The 24,131-nt window shown below is 35.9% G+C and overlaps 2 protein-coding genes across 4 annotated transcripts in view; both read right to left on the bottom strand.

The window, feature by feature from the left end:
- mpp2b (MAGUK p55 scaffold protein 2b) overlaps nucleotides 1–11,048 on the bottom strand; it is a 45,625-nt gene extending 34,577 nt beyond the window's left edge. For 2 of the 3 annotated variants that reach the window (XM_027176903.2, XM_027176901.2), the window contains exons 1-3: nucleotides 10,783–11,048; nucleotides 8,233–8,381; nucleotides 72–132 (exon numbers count right to left, since the gene is read on the bottom strand). Coding sequence is in view for 2 of the 3 variants with exons in the window: in XM_027176901.2 (XP_027032702.1) it covers nucleotides 72–102 (31 nt within the window). In the remaining variant the exon portion in view is untranslated. The remainder of the gene's footprint in view (nucleotides 1–71; nucleotides 133–8,232; nucleotides 8,382–10,782) is intronic. The other variant, XM_027176902.2, reaches the window with a different exon arrangement.
- Nucleotides 11,049–13,165: 2,117 nt separating this feature from the next.
- Nucleotides 13,166–22,142, bottom strand: pyyb (peptide YYb). Its single transcript, XM_027176837.2, has 5 exons — nucleotides 22,039–22,142; nucleotides 16,091–16,239; nucleotides 14,613–14,793; nucleotides 13,558–13,635; nucleotides 13,166–13,463 (listed from the first exon to the last, which is right to left on the bottom strand). Exons 3-5 carry the CDS (start codon nucleotides 14,777–14,779, stop codon nucleotides 13,430–13,432), a joined length of 279 nt encoding a protein of 92 aa, XP_027032638.1. The 5' UTR covers nucleotides 14,780–14,793; nucleotides 16,091–16,239; nucleotides 22,039–22,142; the 3' UTR covers nucleotides 13,166–13,429.
- Nucleotides 22,143–24,131: the final 1,989 nt, after the last annotated feature.

Below are 24,131 nucleotides of genomic sequence, written 5' to 3'. Positions count from 1 at the left end.
AGAAAACTCTGAGGTAGGTGTGTCCAGGGATTTATCAAAGAGGGAAAGAAAAGAAAAAACAGAAGGCTCACCTGAGTCAGAGCTGGATGATGCAACAGGCATGGCTGGTATCTTGGGACTTCTCTGGGCTTTCTATAATATGGAAAGAGAGAGACAGTGGAAAAGAGAGAGAGAAGAAGAAGAAGAAGAAGAAGAAGAAGAAGAAGAAGAAGAAGAAGAAGAAGAAGAAGAAAAATGTCTGACAAAATGCTTATAGACTGAATTTCTTTGGAATAAAGTGAAAAGGTTCTGAGGTGAATGATACAAGCGGAAGATCAACATGAATTTGCAAAAATCACAAAAATAAACTATTCAAATATAAGCAGATAATTCAGCTGCTTTTTTTTTGTCAGTTTCAATGAATTCAATAAAAATAATTTTTTTTATTGTTTGTTGAGTTTAATGGTGTACAACCTGAACAATATTGTTCATAGATCTACTGGATATTGAATCATTTTTCTTTACCCAAACTCTATTATAAGAATTTTTTGGAAATTTTTGCACGTTTCTTTTGTAATTTTCCATTTACAAACTTCTTCCTTCCTAATACCATGAAAAATAAAAAAAAGTAAATAAAAAAGGTAAAATAATATAAACGATTAAAATATTTTTACAAATTAAATTAATTTTACTGTTGACTCCATTTTACAAATTGTGCAATTCGGTATCGTTTATGTTCATTTAGCATCTGAGCAATCAAACATCAAGAAGTTAATGGCTGAATTGGCAAAACTAAAAAATGTAGAACTCTTGCACATGGGAGACATGGAAGTTTGAAGTCTGGTGAAATGTAAAACATTTGTGACAAAAGTACATGTGGCGCTTTGCTAATGCTTATCTTCTAGCTAGGTTTTTAAAAGCTTTCTCCGCCATTCAGATATTAACTAGCCTATTGCCACCGTTAATCTTTTTAGTTATGTACAAGCACTACACTGAGTATTTGTTCTTTATTTTAATCAATATTAGCATAACAGAAGCTAAGTGTAATGTAATGCTATGTGATAATGGGGTACAACAAACATTCTAAGGACACTTTAACTCTGGACTTGCACAGCACAGTGCCACTTTATACACTATTTACACACCATACTGCACCTGGACACTTTAAGGACAATCTTTAAAAACCATACACATTTATGCACATTTATGTATATTTATGTACAGTATATACATTATTTCTTCATATTCTCCATATATTTCATGTTTTTATATAGTTTTATATACTTTTCTTACATAGTTTATACTTTCTTATTATTTAATTTTATTTTTATTTATTTTTTGCATTTTTATAACTTTTTTTATATTTTTTATTCTTATTCCAGACAGTTGCATAAAGCATTTCACTGCATATCATACCCTGTATGTATGTGTATGTGACAAATAAAATTTGATTTGATTTGATTTGACATTACACTGCTTAAAGTATCTAAAGTTAAAAAATAAAGTAAAGCAATGCCTTAATAAATACGCAGCCTGATGTTTTAGTGACTAAGCTTAAGTATTCTTACTAGATTCTGTAGTTTCTGGAGGCGGAGCTTTGTTTAATTGGGTGGAGAGTTCAAAAAGGTGTCCATCCCTACTTGACTACCAATCTGGACTAATGTACCTTAGCTCAAAAAAGTCAATTCTGGTCATATATAGAACATTTTCTTGACCAGATCAAATCCAAGTAAAAGGATGATAATAAAAAACAGAATATATTGACACTGCAGGTAGAAAAGAGAAAACAAAATGTCATGCTATTTCCTCACATGACTTTTCAATTCTATCTAGTGATAGTTCCAAAATAAATTAGCTGTGAATCACCCGAAAATTTTCAGCACAACAAACACACTTGATGTGCATAACTATTTGCACATTTGTGAAATGCTCTGTAGTGATGTTACTGTAAGGGAAGGATTAGACTCTATCCAGAGGGAGCTAACCACAGACCACAAAGTCCATAGTTACAGATGATTGACACATTTAACACGGCAGCTAATACAATGTAGGAAATTTCTTTCAGGAAATTGATTTAAAAAGCGTCTGGGGTTGAACTACTGTATATCCTCCCTGAAAGACTGAGACAGTAATCTGATGCAAGAAGAACAATGAACACAAGCTGAGCAGCAACTGATTTATGGAGGTTTGTTCAAATGAAGTCTTTCTTACTTTCAGTTACAGAGTGTCCAAAGCTTTTTTGGTGGTAGTGACGTAAATAACCATAAAGATATGAAAAGGACATGCATGAGCAGAAAATGTGAAACATAACAGCTGCAGCTCACAATCAATATCCTATTTGAAGTGCTGTAAGCGTTCTGAGAGAACGCAATTCAGCTCTGAATCGACCTGACTGAAGGAAGTGACCCAAAAATGCAGTGCTCGAGAAGCCAGCTGCTAGACTCAGAGCTGTAGTATTGTAATAATGCCACATGTTCTGCTTGTAACAGAAAATGTGTGTTTGGCAAAATACACCTAATATTTTTAACATAGGTACTAATACAATTATCAAATAATTTTTTAGAAATAACTCTGCATCCGAGTGATTGTTGTAGATTATTCTAGTCATTCTTCTTCTTCTTCTTCTTCTTCTTCTTCTTCTTCTTCTTCTTATTCTTCTTCTTATTATTATTATTATTATTATTATTATTATTATTATGGCAGCCCATAGAACTGTCTGTTAGAAAGTTGTTAAATTTGGCAGAGTTGAGAGTCAAACGTGCTAGGGACATTAGATTGGGTCAAATTAAGCATAATTTGTAAGTATGGTTTTGGTCATGTCCAAAATGTAAAAGCTAGGCATCCCTGTATTCCATGGATCAAGAAGAATTCAAGTGTAATCAAGAAGAATTCACGACTACTTAGGCATCTTCAGGCAAGAGGCTATGCATAAAGTTTCATGAGACTAATAACATGTAAAATAAAATGTTACCTATATGCTGTTATTGTAAACACTGCTGGTTAAAAATTACAATAATATGCTAAAATTCCTTTATCTAACTACAACCTGTCTAAAGGTGAACATAGCAATAGTCAGCTCAAAGGGTTTTGTGGCAGCTGCAGAAGTAATTGCACCCTTCTGTCTATTTCAGGGGTGTCAAACTCTGGCCCGCGCGGTGTAATTATATTTGGCCCGCGAGATCATATCAAATGTGCATTACAGCTGGCTAGTCGCATGCTCTGCTAATACTACATATCCCAGAATGCCTTGCCACTGTATTGTCTTGTGTGCTAATGGAGCTAACGTGTCTGTAAAGAATATAACATAAGACACTATGAAACGAAACATTATGAGAAGCTCCAGAAGGTGGAGGAGATGAAAAAAGTCTGGTTTCCCGGCAGACTATGTTCATGAAAGCAAAATCAAAAAGTGAAGCTGCTGTAAAGGCTGTAAAGCTTTATTGTGGTGGCAGAGATTGCAACATCTGCCCTTTAATGAGGGAGAGTTTGTCAAAAAGTCTATGTTCAAAGTTTGTGAAATGGACACCACTGATGTGTCTTTTATTTAAAATTTTATTTCTTATGTGTTTGTAATATCAAGCTCTGGTTGTTCCAGATCCTGTATTTAAGCAAAACTAAAGTTTGTTTCCATATGAAAAAGGTTGAACATTACATATCAGTTGCAGCACGACTGTCTGTGGTCTGCCTTTCACTTTGTCCATGGTTTTCTTGTGGTTGCTTATCCAACAATTATAATGTGCCTGTGAATGTGTGGCTCACTGAGCCTGGGTGCTTGGGTCCTAAAAATGCTGCTAGAAGCTTTAATTAGTGTCAAGTTGTTGTAAAGAATTTGAAAACTATCCAAATTTTAGACAATTAAAAAAAATAATAATCAAATAATTTACTGAATAAGTGCCAAACAGAATTTTAGGATGTATCTCAGAAATGCTTTATATACAACCTGATTCCAAAAAAGTTGGGACTTTTTTTATATTATTTGAATAAAATTGCTGAAAAAGCAAGAAATTTTTAAAAAAAATTCAACTGGAAGAAAATCTAGCAACTAAATAATTTAACTGATATCAGGGCTGTAACATTATTAGCTATAAAAGGGATATCTTATAGAGGCAGAGTCTCTCAGAAGTAAAGATGGGCAGAGGCTCTCTGAGAGACATGGCCAAAGACCTTTATTTGATGCCTTCTTCGGGCCCTCAGATGACACTGTATAATTTAAAATGGACTGTTTCAAAGTGGAAAAGTGTTCTATGGTCCAAATGTAACATTTTTGTTGGAAATCATGGACGCCGTGTCCTCCGAGCTAAAGAGGAGGCGTGTTATCAGCGTTCAGTTCTAAAGACAGCATCTCTGATGGTACAGTATGGGGTTAATGTGTACATACGGTCTGGGCAGCTTGCATGTTTTGGAATGCACTATGAATGCTGAAAAGGTATGTATAGATTTTAGAGCAACATATGGTTCCCTCCAGATGACATCGATTTCTGGGAAGGCCTTGTGTATTTCAGCAGGACAATGCAAAACTACATACTGCAGTTATCACAACAGCATGGCTTCATCATAGAAGAGCTGAATTGGCCTCCTTCAGTCCAGGTCTTTCACCTATAGACAACATTTGGAGCATCATTAAACGAAAAATATGTCAAAGAATGATACCAAATTCCAACACTAAACCTCCAGAGACTCATTACCTCGATGCCCAGACATCTTCAAACTGTTTTGAAAAGAAAAGGAGATGCTACACCTTGCTAAATTTGCCCCCATCCCAACTGAGATGATAACTCAGCAAAAGCTTGATATTTGGCCTATAAATTTAGTGTTTGTCTTTAGGAACAAGAGCTGGTGGTCCCAAGGACTTCCTTCCGGGCAACTCCACTGTTAAGGGATGTGCTTAGCAACCTTAATCACTGCTGACAACTACATTTTCACTAATAAATTTGCATTTTAGAGCACTACACTGATCCCATACTCAGGGTCTCTATCGGAAGTCAATTCTTTTGTTTGATTCCTGAGTCCATTTCGAGTCAAATTTCAATAGTGTTCACTTAGAACGTCTTCAGATGCTGTTCAACCGGAGTGTTTTGTTTTTTTCCAGTTTTCCAGCTATAGAACCTCATTGAGGTGAAGAACACACTGTTCAAACACAATAAACATGATATGAACTGCTCCTTAAACATTCAAAAGCACACACTGTATGAAAAATATATACAATAAAAATATATAGTGGCAATTATATATAACACATACTGACTATATAATGACTACATATTGCACAGACACACACACACACACACACACACACACACACACACACACACACACACACAAACAGATCTGAAGGCACAGGACCTTAATTACAGCTTATACTAGCTTCGTGACTGAAGTGTGAATACACAGAACCATAACAGACCTGAGAGAAGCTTTTAAACACTGACTGTGCATACAAACAGACTGTTTCCCTCAGTGTATCACCACAAACTGAGGCACAGACTTTGCTTAAATCTCCATAAGGCATGTCATAAATCGATTAACAGCCACAGTGATTATAATTTGATTTTTCTCTGATAGAAATGCTTGTCGCTTTAAATGAACCACAAAAATGGTATTCTAAAGTCCGCTTTGAATCCTTAAGATCTCATTTCCAACCTGCTTCTGTTCGGAGAAACTTTTTTGTACTAAATGATTCCCGAGTCGCTTTGTATATGATTCATTCATTCAGGTTTGAATTGAATAAAGTGGACAATGTCTTCACAGCACTTCTGTTTACCTCACTTTACCACTACATTACGTTCTCTCCCTCTCTCTCTCACTCACTCTTTCTATCTAAGTATCTACTGTATTTCAGTCTCTCTCTCTTCCTCTGTCCCTATTCACTCTCTCTCTCTCTCTCTCTCTCTCTCTCTCTCTCTCTCTCTCTCTCTCTCTCTCTGTCAGCCAATGATTGTATCCCATCAAGCATCAGGATTATTCATTAACATCTACAATTCTACACAACAGCAATCAACCATTTACAATTACAATGTTGAATATGGTCAGAAAACTACAGCAGTGTGATGCAAAGTCGCAAAAAAATTTAATTTCAGACCTTTTTATGTTTAATTGATGCTGACACGGGATGCCTACAAAATGAACTGCTCTACGAGCTAGATGTTCTGTCTGTGTGCTTTATTAACTGGAAGAGATGAAACTGTAAAGCACTGAGATTTTAAATCTTCATAACGTAATCAAACCAAGACAGCAAACTCTCTCTCTCTATCTCTTCGAATGATCTTCTCCGTTTGTGGATGCTGTGAAATCAGGCTTCCTGTTGTGGCACATTGCCCAGAAATCAGCATAACACAGCTGTGTGTGTGGAGTGTATGTGTCTATGATTGCAGAGGAGGCATGTAGTTATGTACACGTGTGTGATTACAGGGTAGACCTCAGGGTAGGGAACAGGGTTGACATGTGCTGCTGTGTGTACATTGATGAACATTTATGACCACAGGAAGTGACATTGCTTTTCTGGTTGACAGTGTACAGTTACTTTTTAACATAGCTTGATTTAATGTCAGGACGTCAAAAACATCAGGATTACATCAGCCATCTTTCCACCTATAAGGACAGAAGTAACAGCTTCTCGTTTTTATTCAGACTAATAATTAATCCAGCTGTAGTCTGCTGGACCAATCAAAGTCAGATTCAGCATGGAGGCATCTGACATATCAGACGCAGACCTTGAGTTTGAAGATTACAATAAGAGAATGTGCGAGTCTCAGCGAGTCATTTTGGTTTGAGAGATGCCAAGTCACAGGAAATAGACCTGCTCGGTAACTGTTAAGTTCTGGGAAGCTTTGGATTGCCCTAAAGTCACGTAACATCAGTATTCCTGAAACGCACTAAACACAGCGTGTCCACAATCACCCGAATGCCGTCCTAAGAATAGCCTCCCCTCTCCCACAGGTCCACTTCCTCATTACATCACAGGGGAAAACGGCTGTATCCAAGACAACCATAACACGCCCCCCTTCTTTTCTACCCCATTCACTTTCTTCTCCCGCTTTTCGCCATGGCAACTAGAGAAAGGGCATCAAATAATTATAAGTCAGCATTATTATTTAACAGCAGAGAGTTAAAACATGTCTTGTCGCTACTTTGTTCAATTCCGTGAGCAGACGTTAACAACGACCGTTTAATAATTAACAAAAGGTAATCGTTTTCTAATATTGTGCTCTTCACACTGAAGGTCGACAACCGATATTTTAAAAAAGTCTGAAAGTTTTATGCTAATTCTGACCCTGATTGGTCCTGCAGGCTACAGCTGGATTAATTGTTCACCTGTGTTCATGAATATTAATGAGAGGAAGGTGTTAACGTTGAACGTCAGAAAGCTGTGTGGTTGAGCTCATAGGTGGAAATACACACACACACACACACACACACACACACACACACACACACACACACACACACACAGCTTCAAGCTAATTTGACCCTCATGCATCAATTAGCCTCCACTGTAGGGGTCAGCGATGAGAAGAGAATTCTTAATTCCCGTGATTTTAATTCGTTTCGAAGCTTGATATGCTGCTTCATCTCTATCAGGATAACACAAAAGCTAAGTCAAGTTTATCAGTAACCAAATCAAGACCCAAAATAGCCAGTTACTTATTTCCCCTCGGACCATGCTGGTTTCCATGGTAACAACCCCAGAGGTTCCGGGTAGGATCATGTTTATGAATGAGTAGGCGGGGGGTTGAATGAACTAACTTACAGTCTCTTCATCTGTGTATTGTATTATTTTTTATAAAAAGATTCTAATATCATATATAATTAATAAGGCTTATTATGTGTAGGGTTTATACGGATATCACACTTATGTTACTAATAAACAGATTTCTATATTATGTGACTTATAAAAACATGTGCGTCTATTGAAACCACTCTGCTTAATGTGACTAACAAAATGCTTGTGACGTGATTTAAAAAAAAAAGCTGATGACGTGACTAATACAATCGTTCTGCTTGACATCAGTAATAAAACATTCTACTTCAAGTGACTAACCAAAACACTCTCCTCTGACAGGACTAATGAAAATGTTCTACTTCACGTGACTAATAAAACGCTCTGCTTGAGCTGATTCAATAAAAAATACCTACATGACATTAAAATAAATGTTACCATAAAATAACACAAGTCTTTATATTCAGTCATACAGAAGATCTGTAGCCAAATATATCATTTCATTTAATAACCTGAAGAATGTGATGCATACTTACATTCCGTCTCGGGTTGATTAACACAGTTCCTTCTACACAGAACTGGCTTCTTTAACTGGTCTGAAACACAACTGCTCGACGTCTAACTTCTGACCAGCACCAAAAAGAGGGAAGACATCACTTCTGTCCAGGCTTCCAGTCAGTGACTGCTAGTCGAGTATAGAACAGAGTTCAAGGGTTTCTTATTTTTTTAAATCTCTGACCTCACCTGTCTTCAAAACACATCCAGACTTTTGAGATCTTCTAATCATCTACTTTTAATTCCTCCTCCGTGCTCGGACTCGGATGACGTTCACTGTGACTGGGACTTTTCTGATGCAGCTCCGAGATTGTGAAACAGCTTACGTTTTTTCCTGACTGTGATTTTGTCTTTTAATGGTTATATTTATCGCTTTTTTTACTGCTTAATTTTATTTTTAGTTGATGTGACTTCTAAACTCTCTGGTCTACATGAATAATAAAAACACTTTTCCTGATGTGAAAAAAAAACACTGTATATGACTAATAAAAACCTTCTGCTTAAGATGACTAATAAAAATGCTCTACATGGCATGACTAATAAAAGAAAATCCTTTAACTTGATGGGACTAATTTAAAGAAATGCTTTACTTGACGTGACTAATAATAAAATCATCTTTTTATGTCAAGCGCTTTGATATGCTACTTTTAAAGGTGCTATACAAAATAAAAGTTTATTATTATTATTATTATTATTATTATAACTATTATTATTATTATTATTATTATTATTATTATTATTATTATTATTTTAAAAAATGCTCTACTTGAGGTGACTAATTAAAATGCTTTATTTAAGGTGATTTTTTTAAAATATTATATTGAGAATAATTGACATGACTAGTAAAAAAAAAAAGCTCTAATTGATGCTCTACTTGACCAGCAAAAACACTGTACATGTTACTAATTTTAAAAAAAAACTTTTTTGTGACTAATAAAACAATGCAGTATTTGAAGTAAACAATAAAAAACACATTATTTGATGTGACTAATTAAAAAACGCTCTAATTGACATGACTAATTTTAAATAAAAAAATGCTCTATTTGATGTGACTAATAAAATAAATTCTCTATTTGACACGACTAATTTAAAACAAATGCTTTAACTGACGTGGCTAATTTTTAAAAATCGTTTTTTTTTAAAGTTTAAAAAAAATGCTCCATTTGACGTGACGACTAAAAAATTTTTATATTTGACGTGACTACTAAAAAAACGCTCTATTTGGCATAATTATTAAAATAAACCATTCTATTTGAAGTATCTAATTAAAAAAATGCCCCAATGCGTGAATAACAACAAAACCGCTCTATTTATCCTGACTAATTTTAACAACCAGTCTATTTGATGTGATTAATAAATAAATATTCTATTTGACATGAATAATACAAAAAGAAAACAAAAAGAAAACAACAACGATTTACGTGACATACTAATTTAAAAAATATATAAACTCTTGATAGTCTACATGATTAATAAAGATGTTCAAAGGACACAGTACATCATTCTGGGATCAGCTCGGCAACAGTTCAATATCACAAGAACATTAACAGTGTGATGAAGGTCACAGATGATGTCCAGACTCAGCAGTACATGAATAAGTGTATTTGAATGTCCTTGTTGTTTCGACTGATAGGAACTCTCTCTCTCTCTCTCTCACACACACACACACACACACACACAGAGTTTAGATCCATGCCTCGCATTTCTTCAATGGATAATCTCATGTGGATACTGTAGATCTGTTGCTAAGCTGCTCTTAAGCATCCCAAGACTCTTATTCACAATATTCTGCTACTGAACATCCTGTAAACACACTCAGTACTGTTTGTCTTTACACTTTGCTCTTTTACACCTATATACACTATTAATAATCCCACTATCTGGTCTAACCCAGAAGAAAATAGGATACATTTCTTATGGAGTTTTTCCTCATTACTCTCACCTCTGGCTTGGTCATCCACAATCTAAAACTACATCTGGATTTCTGAAGGCTGCTATGTAGCTGTTTGTTATTAAAGCTATAATAATAAGTAATAACAACAACAACAACAATAACAATAATAACCTGATACCTGATCACTAAATATTCACAATGTTCTTTTAGCCAGATGGTTAATTCACCTCACGAGTCAGTAAACCAGAAATCTCTGACATCTTACAAGAAACTGAGTATTAATTTAATATTAGCATAATAGTATAATTAGTATAAATATAACCGTTATTGTGAACATTAACGTTGATTAGCTAAGTGACGCTCGTGCTCTACACACCACCAACGGGATCTGTGATCGCCTAGACAACAGGCCACGCCCCCTGACAACCACGGCTCGATCTCTAACCGCATACTACCGCGTATGTCCTATGACCTATTGCGGAGTACTATTTATTCTAGCAGTTTGGAACGAGAACGTGGTTATTGCAGTACGCATGCATGATCTCTTACGTATTATCACCGTTGGCATGAATACAGATGTAATAAAAGATGTATTTTACAATAATAAAGCCTCCCCATAGCGTTTATTAAGACCTACCCGTATTGCTGCTGTCCTCCAGTGTTAGATTACGTATCTGCCAGATTGGTGACTGCTTTCCAACACAACCACCTTCCTAAGCCCTGATATAGAACTGTAAATACACTAAGAGACGACGTTAATAGAAAACAAACAGGCAAATATATTGAAGAAGAACGATAGTCCAATCAGCTCCCACTGAATCTAGAGTGATCCATTTGGTCAGCGCGCTGCTGAGCTCTTAAAGCGGACATGCACTGAAGTGCCGGGCCCACCTGCCCACCTGCCCGTCTTCTGCAGATTTCAGAGTCACGCTCATGCGCATTGCCGTTTTAAGCAACACTGCGCATAATAACCCGCAGGTTGTAGAGTACAGCGTTTAATTAAAGCGTTTGTTGAATTCATGCATTTTTGTTGTATGAGAAATGCTAAAAAAGATGCTAATGTTAATCTCTCTCTATATTTTTTTTCTTTTAAGATAAAAAACAAATCATGTTTACCTTGGGCTTACTTAAGCATCTGAAATTTATTACAGTTTCAAGATATATTTGCTTATCCTGTTTATATTCTTATGTATATGTTATGTGTATCAGTCCCATCAGCAATAAACCACAGTTGTGTCAATATCAGAGACATGGGACATTTGAATCCCATGAGTAAGCAAAAACACATGGAGCTTGCTTTCAGGAAGGCTGGAATGGTGTGATGAATGATTGTGATACCAGCTTGAACTCATGTATTTTCCTTTAACAGCTTGTTCTAAAGTGTTTTATTCTACATATCACAGCAATTTATCGGTGTTGAAGTTAGTTCCTGTTATCACTATCACAAGGTCTCTTACCAGCCTTGTCAGGTTACTGAGAAACTACATAGAAATAAATCTTTATGTCAAAACCATTTATTAAAATGTTATAAAACCCTGACATTGCAGACTCTAAATATAAATAAGCATTAAATTAAACTTTCTTCCTACAGAAAATCTGAACATATCATTGATCACATATTTACTTTGGAAAACTTACCTAAGCCACTGTTGTTGTAGCTTATATGTTTCAAAAAGGACCAACGGTTTTATATATCTGGCCATTTATCACACGTGAACTTTAACAACTTTGTTATTTACAGAGTTTAAACATTATTCATTAGCCAGGTAGCAAACTAATGTCAGCCTAGTGTTAGCCCACACCATCCATTAGGAGTGGGTGCCAACATTTGCCTAACATACTATAGCCTGTTTGGTCACCAGGGCTGACAAATTATCAGCCATGTTTAAATCCACATGCTGACACTGATCTAATGATCACTTACGACAATTTACGACAAAATGAAACAATTTTTTCACAGGATCAATGTTTGACCAACAGATTTTAAGCCACCGTTAAATATACCAGCATGGGCACAATTAGGAAATGTTTTCCTTTGCCAAAACAAATAAATTTTTTTGATGCTACATTTGTATATACTGATAACTAACACTTAGCTCATAAGCTAACTGTTGTTTTATTATTCATATAAGCCTAGCCGAGCGCTAAACAAACAATTACCACTTCAGTTAATTGTGACTGAAAGTAAATTACAATTAAATATCAAACATCAGAAAGATTTGTTTACGTTGTTGTAAGGTGGTTGGTTTGTTTTTGTTTTTTTTTTTTGGTATAGACTTATTTGGTTGCTAGATCTATTGGAAACTAGGTCTTAACAGTCCAGACCTGAGATAAATGAAACTTCAGTTCAGATAGCCCTCTTTGCTAAGAGTAATTACGCTGCAATTTTTTACATATTGAATCTTTTCTAAGCAATTTACCAACATATGTGAGGAAAATATTGATATTTCTGAAAGTTTGACATAAATTCAATTCTGGCTCAATTCCAATGTCTTTATAGAAAATGTAAACATTGACTTAAATGATAAGATTCACTGATTAGCTAGTTTGTGCTTGACGTCCATGTATAGTTGCTTAGCAACCCTGTGTTCAATGCACAAATTGTCCACTATTGTTTATAGAAGGTCAAAATTGTTATGTCTGAAATACTGTCTAAAACTACTTAGCATGAAAATTAGCACATACAATAGGACTTTACATACACGGTTCATTAAATACCCAATAAAAAGTCAACAAAGGGAAATTAGGTTAAAAAATAAATACTTGGCAGTTATGTAGTGTAGAAATCTGTGATTTAACGTAGTTAAAGTAAAGACAACTGTTTAATACTGCCATCTAGTCGCAAAATAATGAAATAGCACTCAGGAAAGCTTTCAAGAAGCCTTTTGTTTATGTTAGTCATCTTCTGTGAGTCTTATTTATCATCTGTTGCTCATTTGATTACTTTTCATGACTCAGGTGATATCAACCTACAGATGTGTGCTAAAAGAACTGTACAAAGTGGAAACATCCATCACACATTTTCACATTTAGACGTTCTTTATTATTCACAATTGGGTGAGTAACAAATTATTTACAATTGCCGCTTCACAGAAAACTTTAAAACAGCGTGAGATTCAATCTAAAAGAAAGAGAATGGGAAACAGAAAGAAAGAGAGAGTTACGTGTGCCAATAGTTTGATGCTGCTTTGGCTGGTTGGTTTATCCTCCAGAGAGATGGTGGAGAGAGAAAAGGATGAAGAAAGATGGAATGATGACAAGTGCAGGAATGCAGTGAGAGACAATTACCAGACCAAACCATCATCCATTCTGTCCATTCTGGAAGAAACATAGAATGAGAGTCAGACTCTGAGTGAGAGACACAAGTAATCTGATCATTAGCATGTGATTAGTAATGTTTATTATCTCTCACCGTGGCCTCACGTCCTGTTCATCACCTCCGAAGAGCAGCTCAGCCATCTCTACCTCTGGAGAGGATCTCTTCCCATATCTGAGAGAGAGAGAGAGAGAGAGAGAGAGAGAGAGAGAGAGAGAGAGAGAGAGAGAGAGAGAGAGGAAAGTGACGGTGGAAAGACGGAATATGAAAGGGGAATCAGAGCAAGAAAGAAAGAAAGAAAGAAAGAAAGAAAGAAAGAAAGAAAGAAAGAAAGAAAGAAAGAAAGAAAGAAAGAAAGAAAGAAAGAGAAGGGGCATGGAAGGAGAAGGCATGAAATGGGGAGATAGAGAAGTAAGGGAGAGGGATATAGAGCAAGAAACACAAAGAATTAATTAGAAGCCAGTAAAAAAGGAAAAGTGAAGAGAAGAATATAAAAAGAAAAGAAAAAAGAATAAATGGGAAAAGAAAATAATGATAATTAACTGCTTTCTATGTCAGAGGATAAAAAGACACCTCAGTGGGGCTCAATGGTAAATAACAGTGTGTGTGTGTGTGTGTGTGTGTGTGTGTGTGTGTGTGTGTGTGTGTGTGTGTGTGTGTGTGTGTGTGTGTGTGTGTGTGTGTGTGTGTGTGTGTGTGTGTGTGTGTGTGTGTGTGTGTAAAATTCTGATAAATGCGACAAGTTCAGCCCACTTAATAGCTCCTGGAGGTTAAATCTGTGTGAAGGAGAGTAAATGAAGCTGAAGTGTGTACACAACATTCCACTCGATCTTTTACATACATTTGCACCACAGAATTGTTTTGTTCTCAAATCTGATTGTGTTTTTTAAAACAGTAACAGCTTTTAACATGTGTGGTGAAATGTGTTTATGTAACGTATGGAAGGAGTCTCCAGTGTCAGTGCTTTGTGTCGGTCAGTGAGAACAGGAATTGTTTCACGGACCATTAAATATAACTATAAATCAATAAAAAGTATAATGCATCATTCATTTTTTAACAAAAAAAAATTCAAATTGTTAGAAACTTCCTGTGGCATGAATTCTATATATTATACATAAATATTATAGAGGGATAACGGTGTAACGGCTCACCTTTGCCTGGTGATCAGGTTGATGTAGTGGCGCAGTGCCGTGTGGTACTTGGCCAGCTCTTCGGGCCCCGCGTCTCCCGCCGGAGGTTCAGGTTTGGGAGGATATGCCTCAGCCATACACACCAGGACACACAGCACCACGGCTATGGGCACCAAACAAGACCTCATGGTGTCAGCTGAGTCTAAGTGGGACAGAGGGAGACAATGACAAGGTAAATCGTAGACTCGACAGCAGCTAGCATGCTATATTCTCCCATCCAGCTAGCATATTTTAAATTAAATTTCACATCGCATTGCATAACATACATTTTATAAAATGCTAAACTTATATCAACAGTGTCAACTCTAGGTGTTTAATTCTCCCTGTAATCCTCAATAGTCTCTATTCTCTATATAAGATTTCTTTGAAACATCACAATGGTTTTCCAAGGTAAGGATCCGATTTATCAGTGCAGTTTGATAACAACAAAAATTCTAACGTAATGACACGAATGCTACGGATTAAGTCGACTCTCTGATTTTTACTTTCTGACTCTCTGAAACTGTAATTGTTAGGAACTGTTAGAATTTATTCATTCATTCACTCATCTATTGTCAGTAACGATGATTCAGGTAATTTCAGCAAATTACAGCAAATGTTTAGGAAATAAATAAATAAAAATTTTAGAAAAAAATAGCAATAAGTTGTCTGGAACCAAAAGAATCAACTTTCATCGAAGAGGTGAATCAAGTGATAAAACCGTGAATTCCTGTCATTGATTTAAAGAATTGAGATGGTGTTCAAAACCATTCTTGGTTCCATTATCAGTGAGTGCCTAAAACAACACCTGAATTTTATAATGATGAAACTAAAAACATTTAAAAGTATTACAAAAAAATCCTTTTAAAAGGAAAAATGCTAGTTAATCAAAAATGTATTATATCTTAATAGACAAACCATAATATATATTTTTTAAGATTTATTAGATTAGATTTATTATTTTGTAAACTTTTTGAAATTTGTAGTGTAATTCAGTAAAATCAGTCCTACAGACAGTTTAATTTCTAGTACAACTGCTGAACATACCGACTTCTACAGTACTGCAGTGATGTGATGTTAAATGCCCACTGGCACGTTTTCAAAACGTTTTGATTTTTATTCCATTTTAAGATCTGAAAGAGATCTAGAGGACCTAAAGAAGAGCAGCTCGAAACGCAAAACTCCTCTGTCTGGAAGACTGTGGAAAGTCTCCACTGACACTGGAGACTCCTTACATAAATGTTATACAAACATCAGCTTACAGAAAACATTGCCATAAGCAACAAATCCCTGTTAATGAGCTGTTACAATAGAAACAATACTACTGACAGAGCAGCAGTTAGAGGAAATTTCATCAACAGCCAGGAAACACTAAAGGAAGCAAATGAAAAGAAATTTGGAAATGACCTGAAAACCCCAGAACCCTGAGTCACAGATGAAGAAGAAAGAGAATGACTCACTGTGTAGTGCAGGTGAGGGTCGAAGCAGAGGTGCAGCTCAAACGATGCTTTCGTTTCTCCTGCCTTCTCGAACGCAGCTGCTTATATACAGGCAGGGAGGGAAGGGAAGAAGGAAACACTCCACCCTCATCTCTGTCCATTTACAATCTCTGAGTCAACAAAGAGACAAAAAAACGCAAACGCAAATGGCATTTTAGGCCTATTACGTATTTAAACATTTTTTTATAAGCAGAAAAAAAGGTTAAGTGCTAAGGCACTTTCATCAGTTTAAATACGTTCAGGATGAAATGACTGTGAGGATCGCTGTGAAAGAGCTGAACTGTTTCTTCCAACAACAGAAAAAACCAAACACCTTATATTAAATTAAAGGCTTTACTTAGTGGTCTGATTGATCTCTTAATGGATCAAATGTCATTTAAAGAATTATTTTATAATGGTGTGAAGGTCACCTGTTGACATTTGGACTGTTTCATGTTAATTTAAAGAAACAAGTTTTAAAAATATATATAGTATGTTTAAAACAATTATTAATTAAATTTCTTTCAAAATGTTTGAACAATTTTACATAATATTAAGAAAATATTCTTAATGGAAGAGAAGTATGATCTTTCTATGAAGTGGTCGTCCATGGAACAAAAACAAATGTATTAAGAACAGTTCAAATTTATAATAATTAACATCAAACAATTAACAATAAAATGAATCAAAATGAAGAATAATTCTATGCAAAACTTCATTTTTAATTTCAAATGTTTAGGATTTATTTATTTAGTTATTTATTTTTAAACAATTGATTTTGGTTTGATTGGGTAAAAAGATCAATTGTTGACATCTGACCTGCTTTTAAAGAAATTATTGATCCAAATGCATTTCTATCACTCTTCCAGGACTCAATGGTTTTGCGATTGCAGAAATGAACTCCATAGTATTCAGAGAAATTGCAATTTTCAAACATTTCTGCAAATTTTTCCACAGATTTAGGACAAGACATATCGTGTGATGTCACAACACGAATTCAGACCAAGTCCTCTTCCATTCCTGTGTGTGAACATGAGTACAGCTCTCACAGAAAGACATTACCTTTTATTTTAGATCTAAATTTTATTTTAATTAAAAAAATCATGCAGTTAATTATTAATGTTATTATTAATTATCATCAAGAGGCCAAGCAGCATACCAAAATAATTTCTAAAAATTCCTTTTGCCTGTTTAAAAAAAACCCCAAAAAAAACACACAATGGTATAAGATGAGAATTTTGAATCGGTTCAAATTATTTTCACAAATGGTTGATTTTTAAAAACAAAAAATAGACAAAAGTTTAAATATCATATTCTCTGTAAATGATACAGAATGGTACTGTGACAACATTTCCTACAGAAGTCCTACATTTCTTTTACTCTTGAAATGAATCCAGAGGAAAATTCATTTGACTTTTGAAACAATGATTTTGGCAGGTAATTGTGTTTTTACATATAGGGTTTACTTTTGCATGATGAAAGAAGAATGTACAAATTCTGCATACAGATGTTAAAGTCGTTAGACCAAAGGACATATTCTACTTTTTATTTAGAGGCGTTTCATAAAAGACATTGAAAAAGTGGAACCTTGTGTACTTCAGGAGCAGTTAAATCAGCATGCTGGAGATCTTTTGACACGATGAACAAGAATGTCGCGTGTTCCAAGCGGTAAACCAATCTGTGATTCTGGTCAGCTTATGGAGATGGAGATGCTGTTCCCTAAACATTTTCCAACAATACCTCAGAACAATTTCTGAGTGTTTGACGCACTAGTAGAAATATGAAGCAATTAAAGCTCCTAGCTGGGGGCTTAACAGCTCAGCAGCTCATATGAGAATGAAACCTTTGACAGATGTGTAGTTCATTTAAGTTTTGTATAACCTAAAACTCCTTGGTAATGCTTTGGGAGCTTCCACCTTAGTGACCTGTAGCAATAATCATGCTAAATGTCCTGCGTCATCCATCTTTTCCCTTCTTCCTACCAAACCAATAATTCATCCCTGTCCACATAGACTGTCGTGTTCATATCTCCAGTTGAATAAGGACGGCGCCAGCAGTGTTGACAGTGAGCTCTGGCTTCTTTCATGTTTCAGATGTATTGGACCTTTAAGTGGCGTCCCACTGCCTGGAAAACACTCATCCATCCATCATTAATAGTCCAAATTTGTGCCCCTGTAGACACCTGCCCATCAATGCTGAAAGTTAAACACTTGGCTAAAGACCTGCCAGTTTTAATAGCAGTTCAATCAGTGTTCACCTTGAATTAATCCCAGCAAAGGAAACTCTACCCCAATCCCAGACCATATGCTGAGCGGAATGTGAAACCGTCAACAGTCTTACCATAATTATCAACATTCTCTAAGTTAACATAAGTTGACCTTTCCATACAGCGCCGTACACCTCCACAGCCCAAAAATAAACATTTGCTGAGCTCTCACAGTTTCCTCCAGCTCCATGGCCATCACCGTTCACTGTGCAATAAAAGCCAACCCATACACAGTGAACGAGGATCCTCCACTTCAGCCGATTGGCGTGGGTAAATATAGAGAAAGCCAGCAGAGATAAGAGCTAAAACAAACCCTCAAGTCCACAAACAGCACGCTCTGAGATAATGCACTCCTAAAAAAACAACTGCTGGAGCGTTGTGTTTGGTAAGTAAACGTCCGCGTGAAGTAGCAAAGTCTCCAAGGCAGACTATAAGCTTAGGTTTTTTCCATCATGATTGAGGATTGAAGCCAATCAATCAATCAATCAACCTCAAGGAAAATTTAATTTAAAGCTTTGATCCTTGCTAACTGCAACATACAATGCAAATTATTTTAAATATTTTCAGCGATTAAATTTTTTTTTTTTTTTTTTTTTACCTATTCAACAAATACTCTAGTGTTCAACTCATGTGAGCTGCTTTCTAGGTGTTGCACTTAGTGGTCAAAACAGGAACTGCAACAAGCATTAATATAGGTCCATTGAGGAAGGAATCATGCTGCCCCCTGCTCAGGGAAGGAAGGAGAAGCAAGTGGACATTATAGTCAAATGTGGTTCTTTTTTTTATTTTAATTATGGAGTAGTTTCAGGTCCTGGACTGGAAATTTTGGATAGCTGAAGATTTGGATACTGGAAACCTTGGTCTACTAATGACTTTCCCATTTACTCATATTAGATCTAATAATGTATGTTACTGTGTGGCATAAGCTTAGTGTATATACTTGAGAAGTGACTATTGTTTCAAAGGTTTTCGCAAATGTGGTGTAGTGAAGTGAGTATAAGCGTCGCTGAGCATCGAGACAAATCATTAAGGTTCTACAATTTATTCTCGAGTCAGGATGCAAATCACACCAACAATATAATAACCTACACATAAAACTCAGCTCGCAATATGGCTAGCTCTCAGCCAGCTAAAGCTATCTGAATGTACAAGAAGTTTTCTTTTCCTAGCTTCTAAATAAATCAAGGAAACATCAACAGGAGCAAATTTCTGTATCTATTATTGACAAGGACCAAAATCCATGTACTTGTTCTGAGAAAAAAAAAAAACTGTTATTGATTCATCCTTAATTACTAAAGCATTTATTTTTTAACAGCCTGACAGGAAGGAAAATCAATTCCCCGCCCATCACAAGGACCGAAGAATCGAGGAGCGAAAGAGAAATGGTTTCAATTCAGAGGAAAAAAATCTCTTTCTTCTGCTGGGAAATAAAATTCATGTCTTAAAGGTGTGTAAAAATGCAGTATGTATGCTTCTTTATGTATTAGCACACCTTTAGCTCTTTTTACTGAGTTTAGAGCTGGAACAACATAGCGGTGGAGACGGACATGAGTGATTTATAGTTTTCATTAGGGATCTACTGGAGGTTACATTTATTTTTTTTGAAAAAGAAAGAAAGAAGGAAAGGGAGCAGGTAGTTGGTTATGTACGATGTAGGAATTTAGCTACAGGGAAACACATGATGGCCATGATGAGATGAGTGATGGTAGGAATGGTTAATAAATGTTCGATTGAGATTTGCTACTCTATCACGTCGATCATGGATGCAGAGGTTGAACACAAAATGTAATAAAATCAGAGCGAGAGCAAACTTGAGAGTTCTACGCTAATCCTCCAGACGCAAGACAAACATCTTCACCACACTTTAAAACCTCTCCATGCCACATTATATTGCAGCGATAATGGTTGCGATCCGCACCGTGCTCACTCGAACGAGGCCTAAACTCCTGTATCTTTATGGGCGCCTCACTGATAACACACGTGCTGTCTGGAGCGCGGGACGAGGCGACTAATGTGAGCAGAGTGCTTCAGAGACCTGTTTGCCTTTTGCTGGTGTGTGGGATCAGAATAAAGAACACACACACCAAGTAAAGAATACAGTCCCAGAGGAAGGATGAGGGTAATAAAATATTCCAAATAAGGATGCATTTTGTCATGAATAACGCATTAAGTGAGGGAAGGGGTCTATCTGTCTATTACCCTAGAGAGACAGAGGAGGGCCATGATGACATCCAGAGTGTCACAGCACTGTGTCAAACACAGCTGAGGCTTTGCTGATTTAGAACATTTTCGTTTGTGTCGCAGGAGGAATAATATCAGGTGACTGCTGGGAGGGAACAGATTAAAGGAGCAGTATGTGATCCTGATGTTAGCTGAGCGCTAACAAGCGGTGTCTATTTCACACTGTCCCTGAAAATGACACGACAGCAGTAAGGAGGAACATTAGCAAAATACACTTGACAACCACTTTATTACGAACACCTGCTCATTAAGCTAATTATGAAGCTGCAAATCAAAATAAGGCAAAAAAATACATGAAACCTCAAAATAATCACTCTTTAAAACCATGCAGAGCTGAAAAGAATCACAGAATGCACAACATGTCCAGTACTGAGGAATCTGAGGCAATCATGAGCACAGACTCATAACCTGAGTTACACCCTTCTTTACTTCACATATATCAGTGCCAATCTTCTCGAGAGCTAGCAAGGCTGACTCATGACTAGCTGACTCATGGTGTATTTGATACCTTTAATTAAACGTACAAGTCTTGTAATTAAATGGCTGAACAGCAATATGAAACACTGACAATTTGCTGAAAATATATTTAACACAACAATATTTTAACAAATGTTTTCACAGAAATCAAAAAAAGCTTTCATTTCTGTTGTATTTTTAGTTAAAAGTAAAGAAACGTTGGTTTCTTGTGGGGGTAAAGAACTTTACTACTTTACTTAAATAAAAAAAAATTTAAAAACTTTTAGGTTATTTCATGATCATTCATTTATTCATTTTCTACCGCTTTATCCGAACTACCTCGGGTCATGGAGAGCCTGTGCCTATCTCAGGCGTCATCGGGCATCAAGGCAGGAAACACCCTGGACAGAGTGCCAACCCATCGCAGGGCACACACACACACTCACACACTCATACTACGGACAATTTTCCAGAGATGCCAATCAACCTACCATGCATGTCTTTGGACCGGAGGAGGAAACCGGAGTACCCGGAGGAAACCCCCGAGGCACAGGGAGAACATGCAAACTCCACACACACAATGCGGAGGAGGGAATCGAACCCCGACCCTGGAGGTGTGAGACGAGCATGCTAACCACTAAACCACCGTGCCCCACTTCATTTCATGATCATTTTATATATATATATATATATATATATATATATATATATATATATATATATATATATATATATATATATATATATATATATTATTTATTTATTTTGCTAAAGCTACAGAGATTGCAAATGAATTAATCTGAAGTAAAAAAGATTCTATAAATATCTAAATATATTTCTATATTTCTTCTAGCCAGTTTACAATAGCTATTGAAAGTAATGCTAGTCTAATCTGATATTAGCAAAGAAGCCAGGATGATTTAGTTAAATATATCAGGGTTAACGTCAGCAAATTTGTGAAACTTACCTCCACATGCTTCCAGCCTTCCACAGAGGTGTTTTCCAGAGGTGTTCTTCTCCAACATCAACACATGTATAAAGGCTGCTCACCATTGCCTTACCATTGAATATATCCACCTGATTTCTGTTTATAGTAACAGCAATATATTATATTAATAGCCATATATTTTGTTTATAGCACATACCAGTCTGTAAATTTCATTTTATACTAATAGCCATGTGCATATTATATTCGTAGTACATATATATTCATCTGTATATTATGTTCATAGTACATATATATTCATCTGTATATTATGTTCATAGTACATATATATTCATCTGTATATTATGTTCATAGTACATATATATTCATCTGTATATTATGTTCATAGTACATATATATTCATCTGTATATTATGTTTATAGTACATATATATTCATCTGCATACTACGTTCATAGTACATACACATCTATAAATTACTGTTTATAGTAATAGCCATATTTTGTTACATCCTTCTGTAAATTTCAGTTATAATTATAGCCATCTGTATATTATGTTCATATACACACATATCTGTAAATTACTTCTATATTACCACTTTATTTAAATCTTGTAAAAACACTATATCCTGCACTTGTTGCTATTGCACTCTGGTTAGACCTAAACTGCATTTCGTTGCCTTGTACTTGTACATATCTAATGACAATAAAGTTGAATCTAATCTAATCTAATGAATATCTACAGATCGCACTGCTACACTGGGTAGCATGAGATGGTCTCAGATGTTTCTGGATGGATTTGTGCCCTAAAATAAGCCCATTCAACTGATATATAGCATATGGTGTCTTTCAAGATTTGTTATGAGTTTTATAAACGTTTTTTTTTTTCTTGGAAATTTCACAAATATATGAAGAGCACAAATATTACATTTTAATAACACACTTGTGAAGTTTAAATATAGCAAAATCATGCTTAATTATAATAAAGTGCAGTCCACATGTCAAGTTCATATCAGTAGCTTTAAAGGAGAAGTTTAGAACATTTATCTCCACTTAAGAGAACTATTGGTGGTGAGATGAGATTCTTAACATCTTTTGGCACAAAAACGTTCACTTCAAAACCAGTCCACAGAGAGAGATCTTGTAGCAGTAATGCTCCTTGAGGAACATCCTTTGAACTTTCACATCAACCTTTCATAATGAAAGCCATTAACCATGCATAAATGAGACATCAATGGCTAATAGCCATGGGAGTGACTTTAACATGGCCCGATCGATCCAGGATCTCATTAACGTGCATGTTAAAATCGCGCAAAACAGGCTAGCAAAAGATATTTGTTTTTAGTGAGCTTGAGGTATGGCTTTAGGGTTATACTAAACGATTTAAACACAAGACTGGATATATTGACTTTTGTCCTCTATTTTGGTTATCTGAGCTTGCCTTAATCTGAATGGTCATGAAAAATTAATATGACCAATAAACATTGGCAGCAGCCATTTTTAAAAAGAGCCCCAATTCCTGGTTTGAAGCAACTCGTGTGTTGGGGTTGAGAAACGTTAACGGTCAAATTCAAAAGCTGGACGACAGATAAACTTTCACCGAGTATAACACAGAGTTAACACTGCATAGAGTTCTGGCAAAACTCAGATCTGTTCAATTTAGATTAAATATATATTTCCCTTTGTGGTGTATATTTATAGCTAGCTCAGGAATGAGATCACATGGAAATGATCGGCGCATCCTTTATAACCCCCGAAGAATGATGGGAAGCACCCAGTCCTGGTTTCTCTCTACATCCTAATGCAGTCCCGAGCTATCCATGTCAGCTCAGATCGAACGAAATGAGTTGATGTTAATCGGTGAGCCTGTCTGGAGCACACTACATCTGTATGGAAACTGCACATCCTTATCCATAATGACACTCGTACATCTCCTGCCAAGCAGCACCGGGTGAAGGCTGACCTTTTACTTCATCTTGCTGGGAAGTTGTTCTGTAAAAGCACGAGCCACTGCTGGTATTAACAAAGAATCCAAAAATCGCCATTTTAGGAATTTAGGAATACAAAGGACAATTTTATTATCTGTACAGAACATAGAAGGGATGATAATCAACTGA

This window comes from Tachysurus fulvidraco, chromosome 8 (genome assembly GCF_022655615.1).
Source record: "Tachysurus fulvidraco isolate hzauxx_2018 chromosome 8, HZAU_PFXX_2.0, whole genome shotgun sequence".
NCBI classification, from domain to species: domain Eukaryota; kingdom Metazoa; phylum Chordata; class Actinopteri; order Siluriformes; family Bagridae; genus Tachysurus; species Tachysurus fulvidraco.
Note: the sequence above shows the minus strand (reverse complement) of the source record. Positions and strands in the feature narration are given on the sequence as shown.

Coding starts and splice junctions, on each gene's coding strand:
- pyyb (XM_027176837.2), bottom strand. CDS start 14,779: ATGAGGTCTTGTTTGGTGCCCATAGCCGTGGTGCTGTGTGTCCTGGTG. Junction 13,636..14,612: donor AACCTGATCACCAGGCAAAG/GTGAGCCGTTAC, acceptor TCTCTCTCTCAG/ATATGGGAAGAGATCCTCTC. Junction 13,464..13,557: donor GAACAGGACGTGAGGCCACG/GTGAGAGATAAT, acceptor TGTTTCTTCCAG/AATGGACAGAATGGATGATG.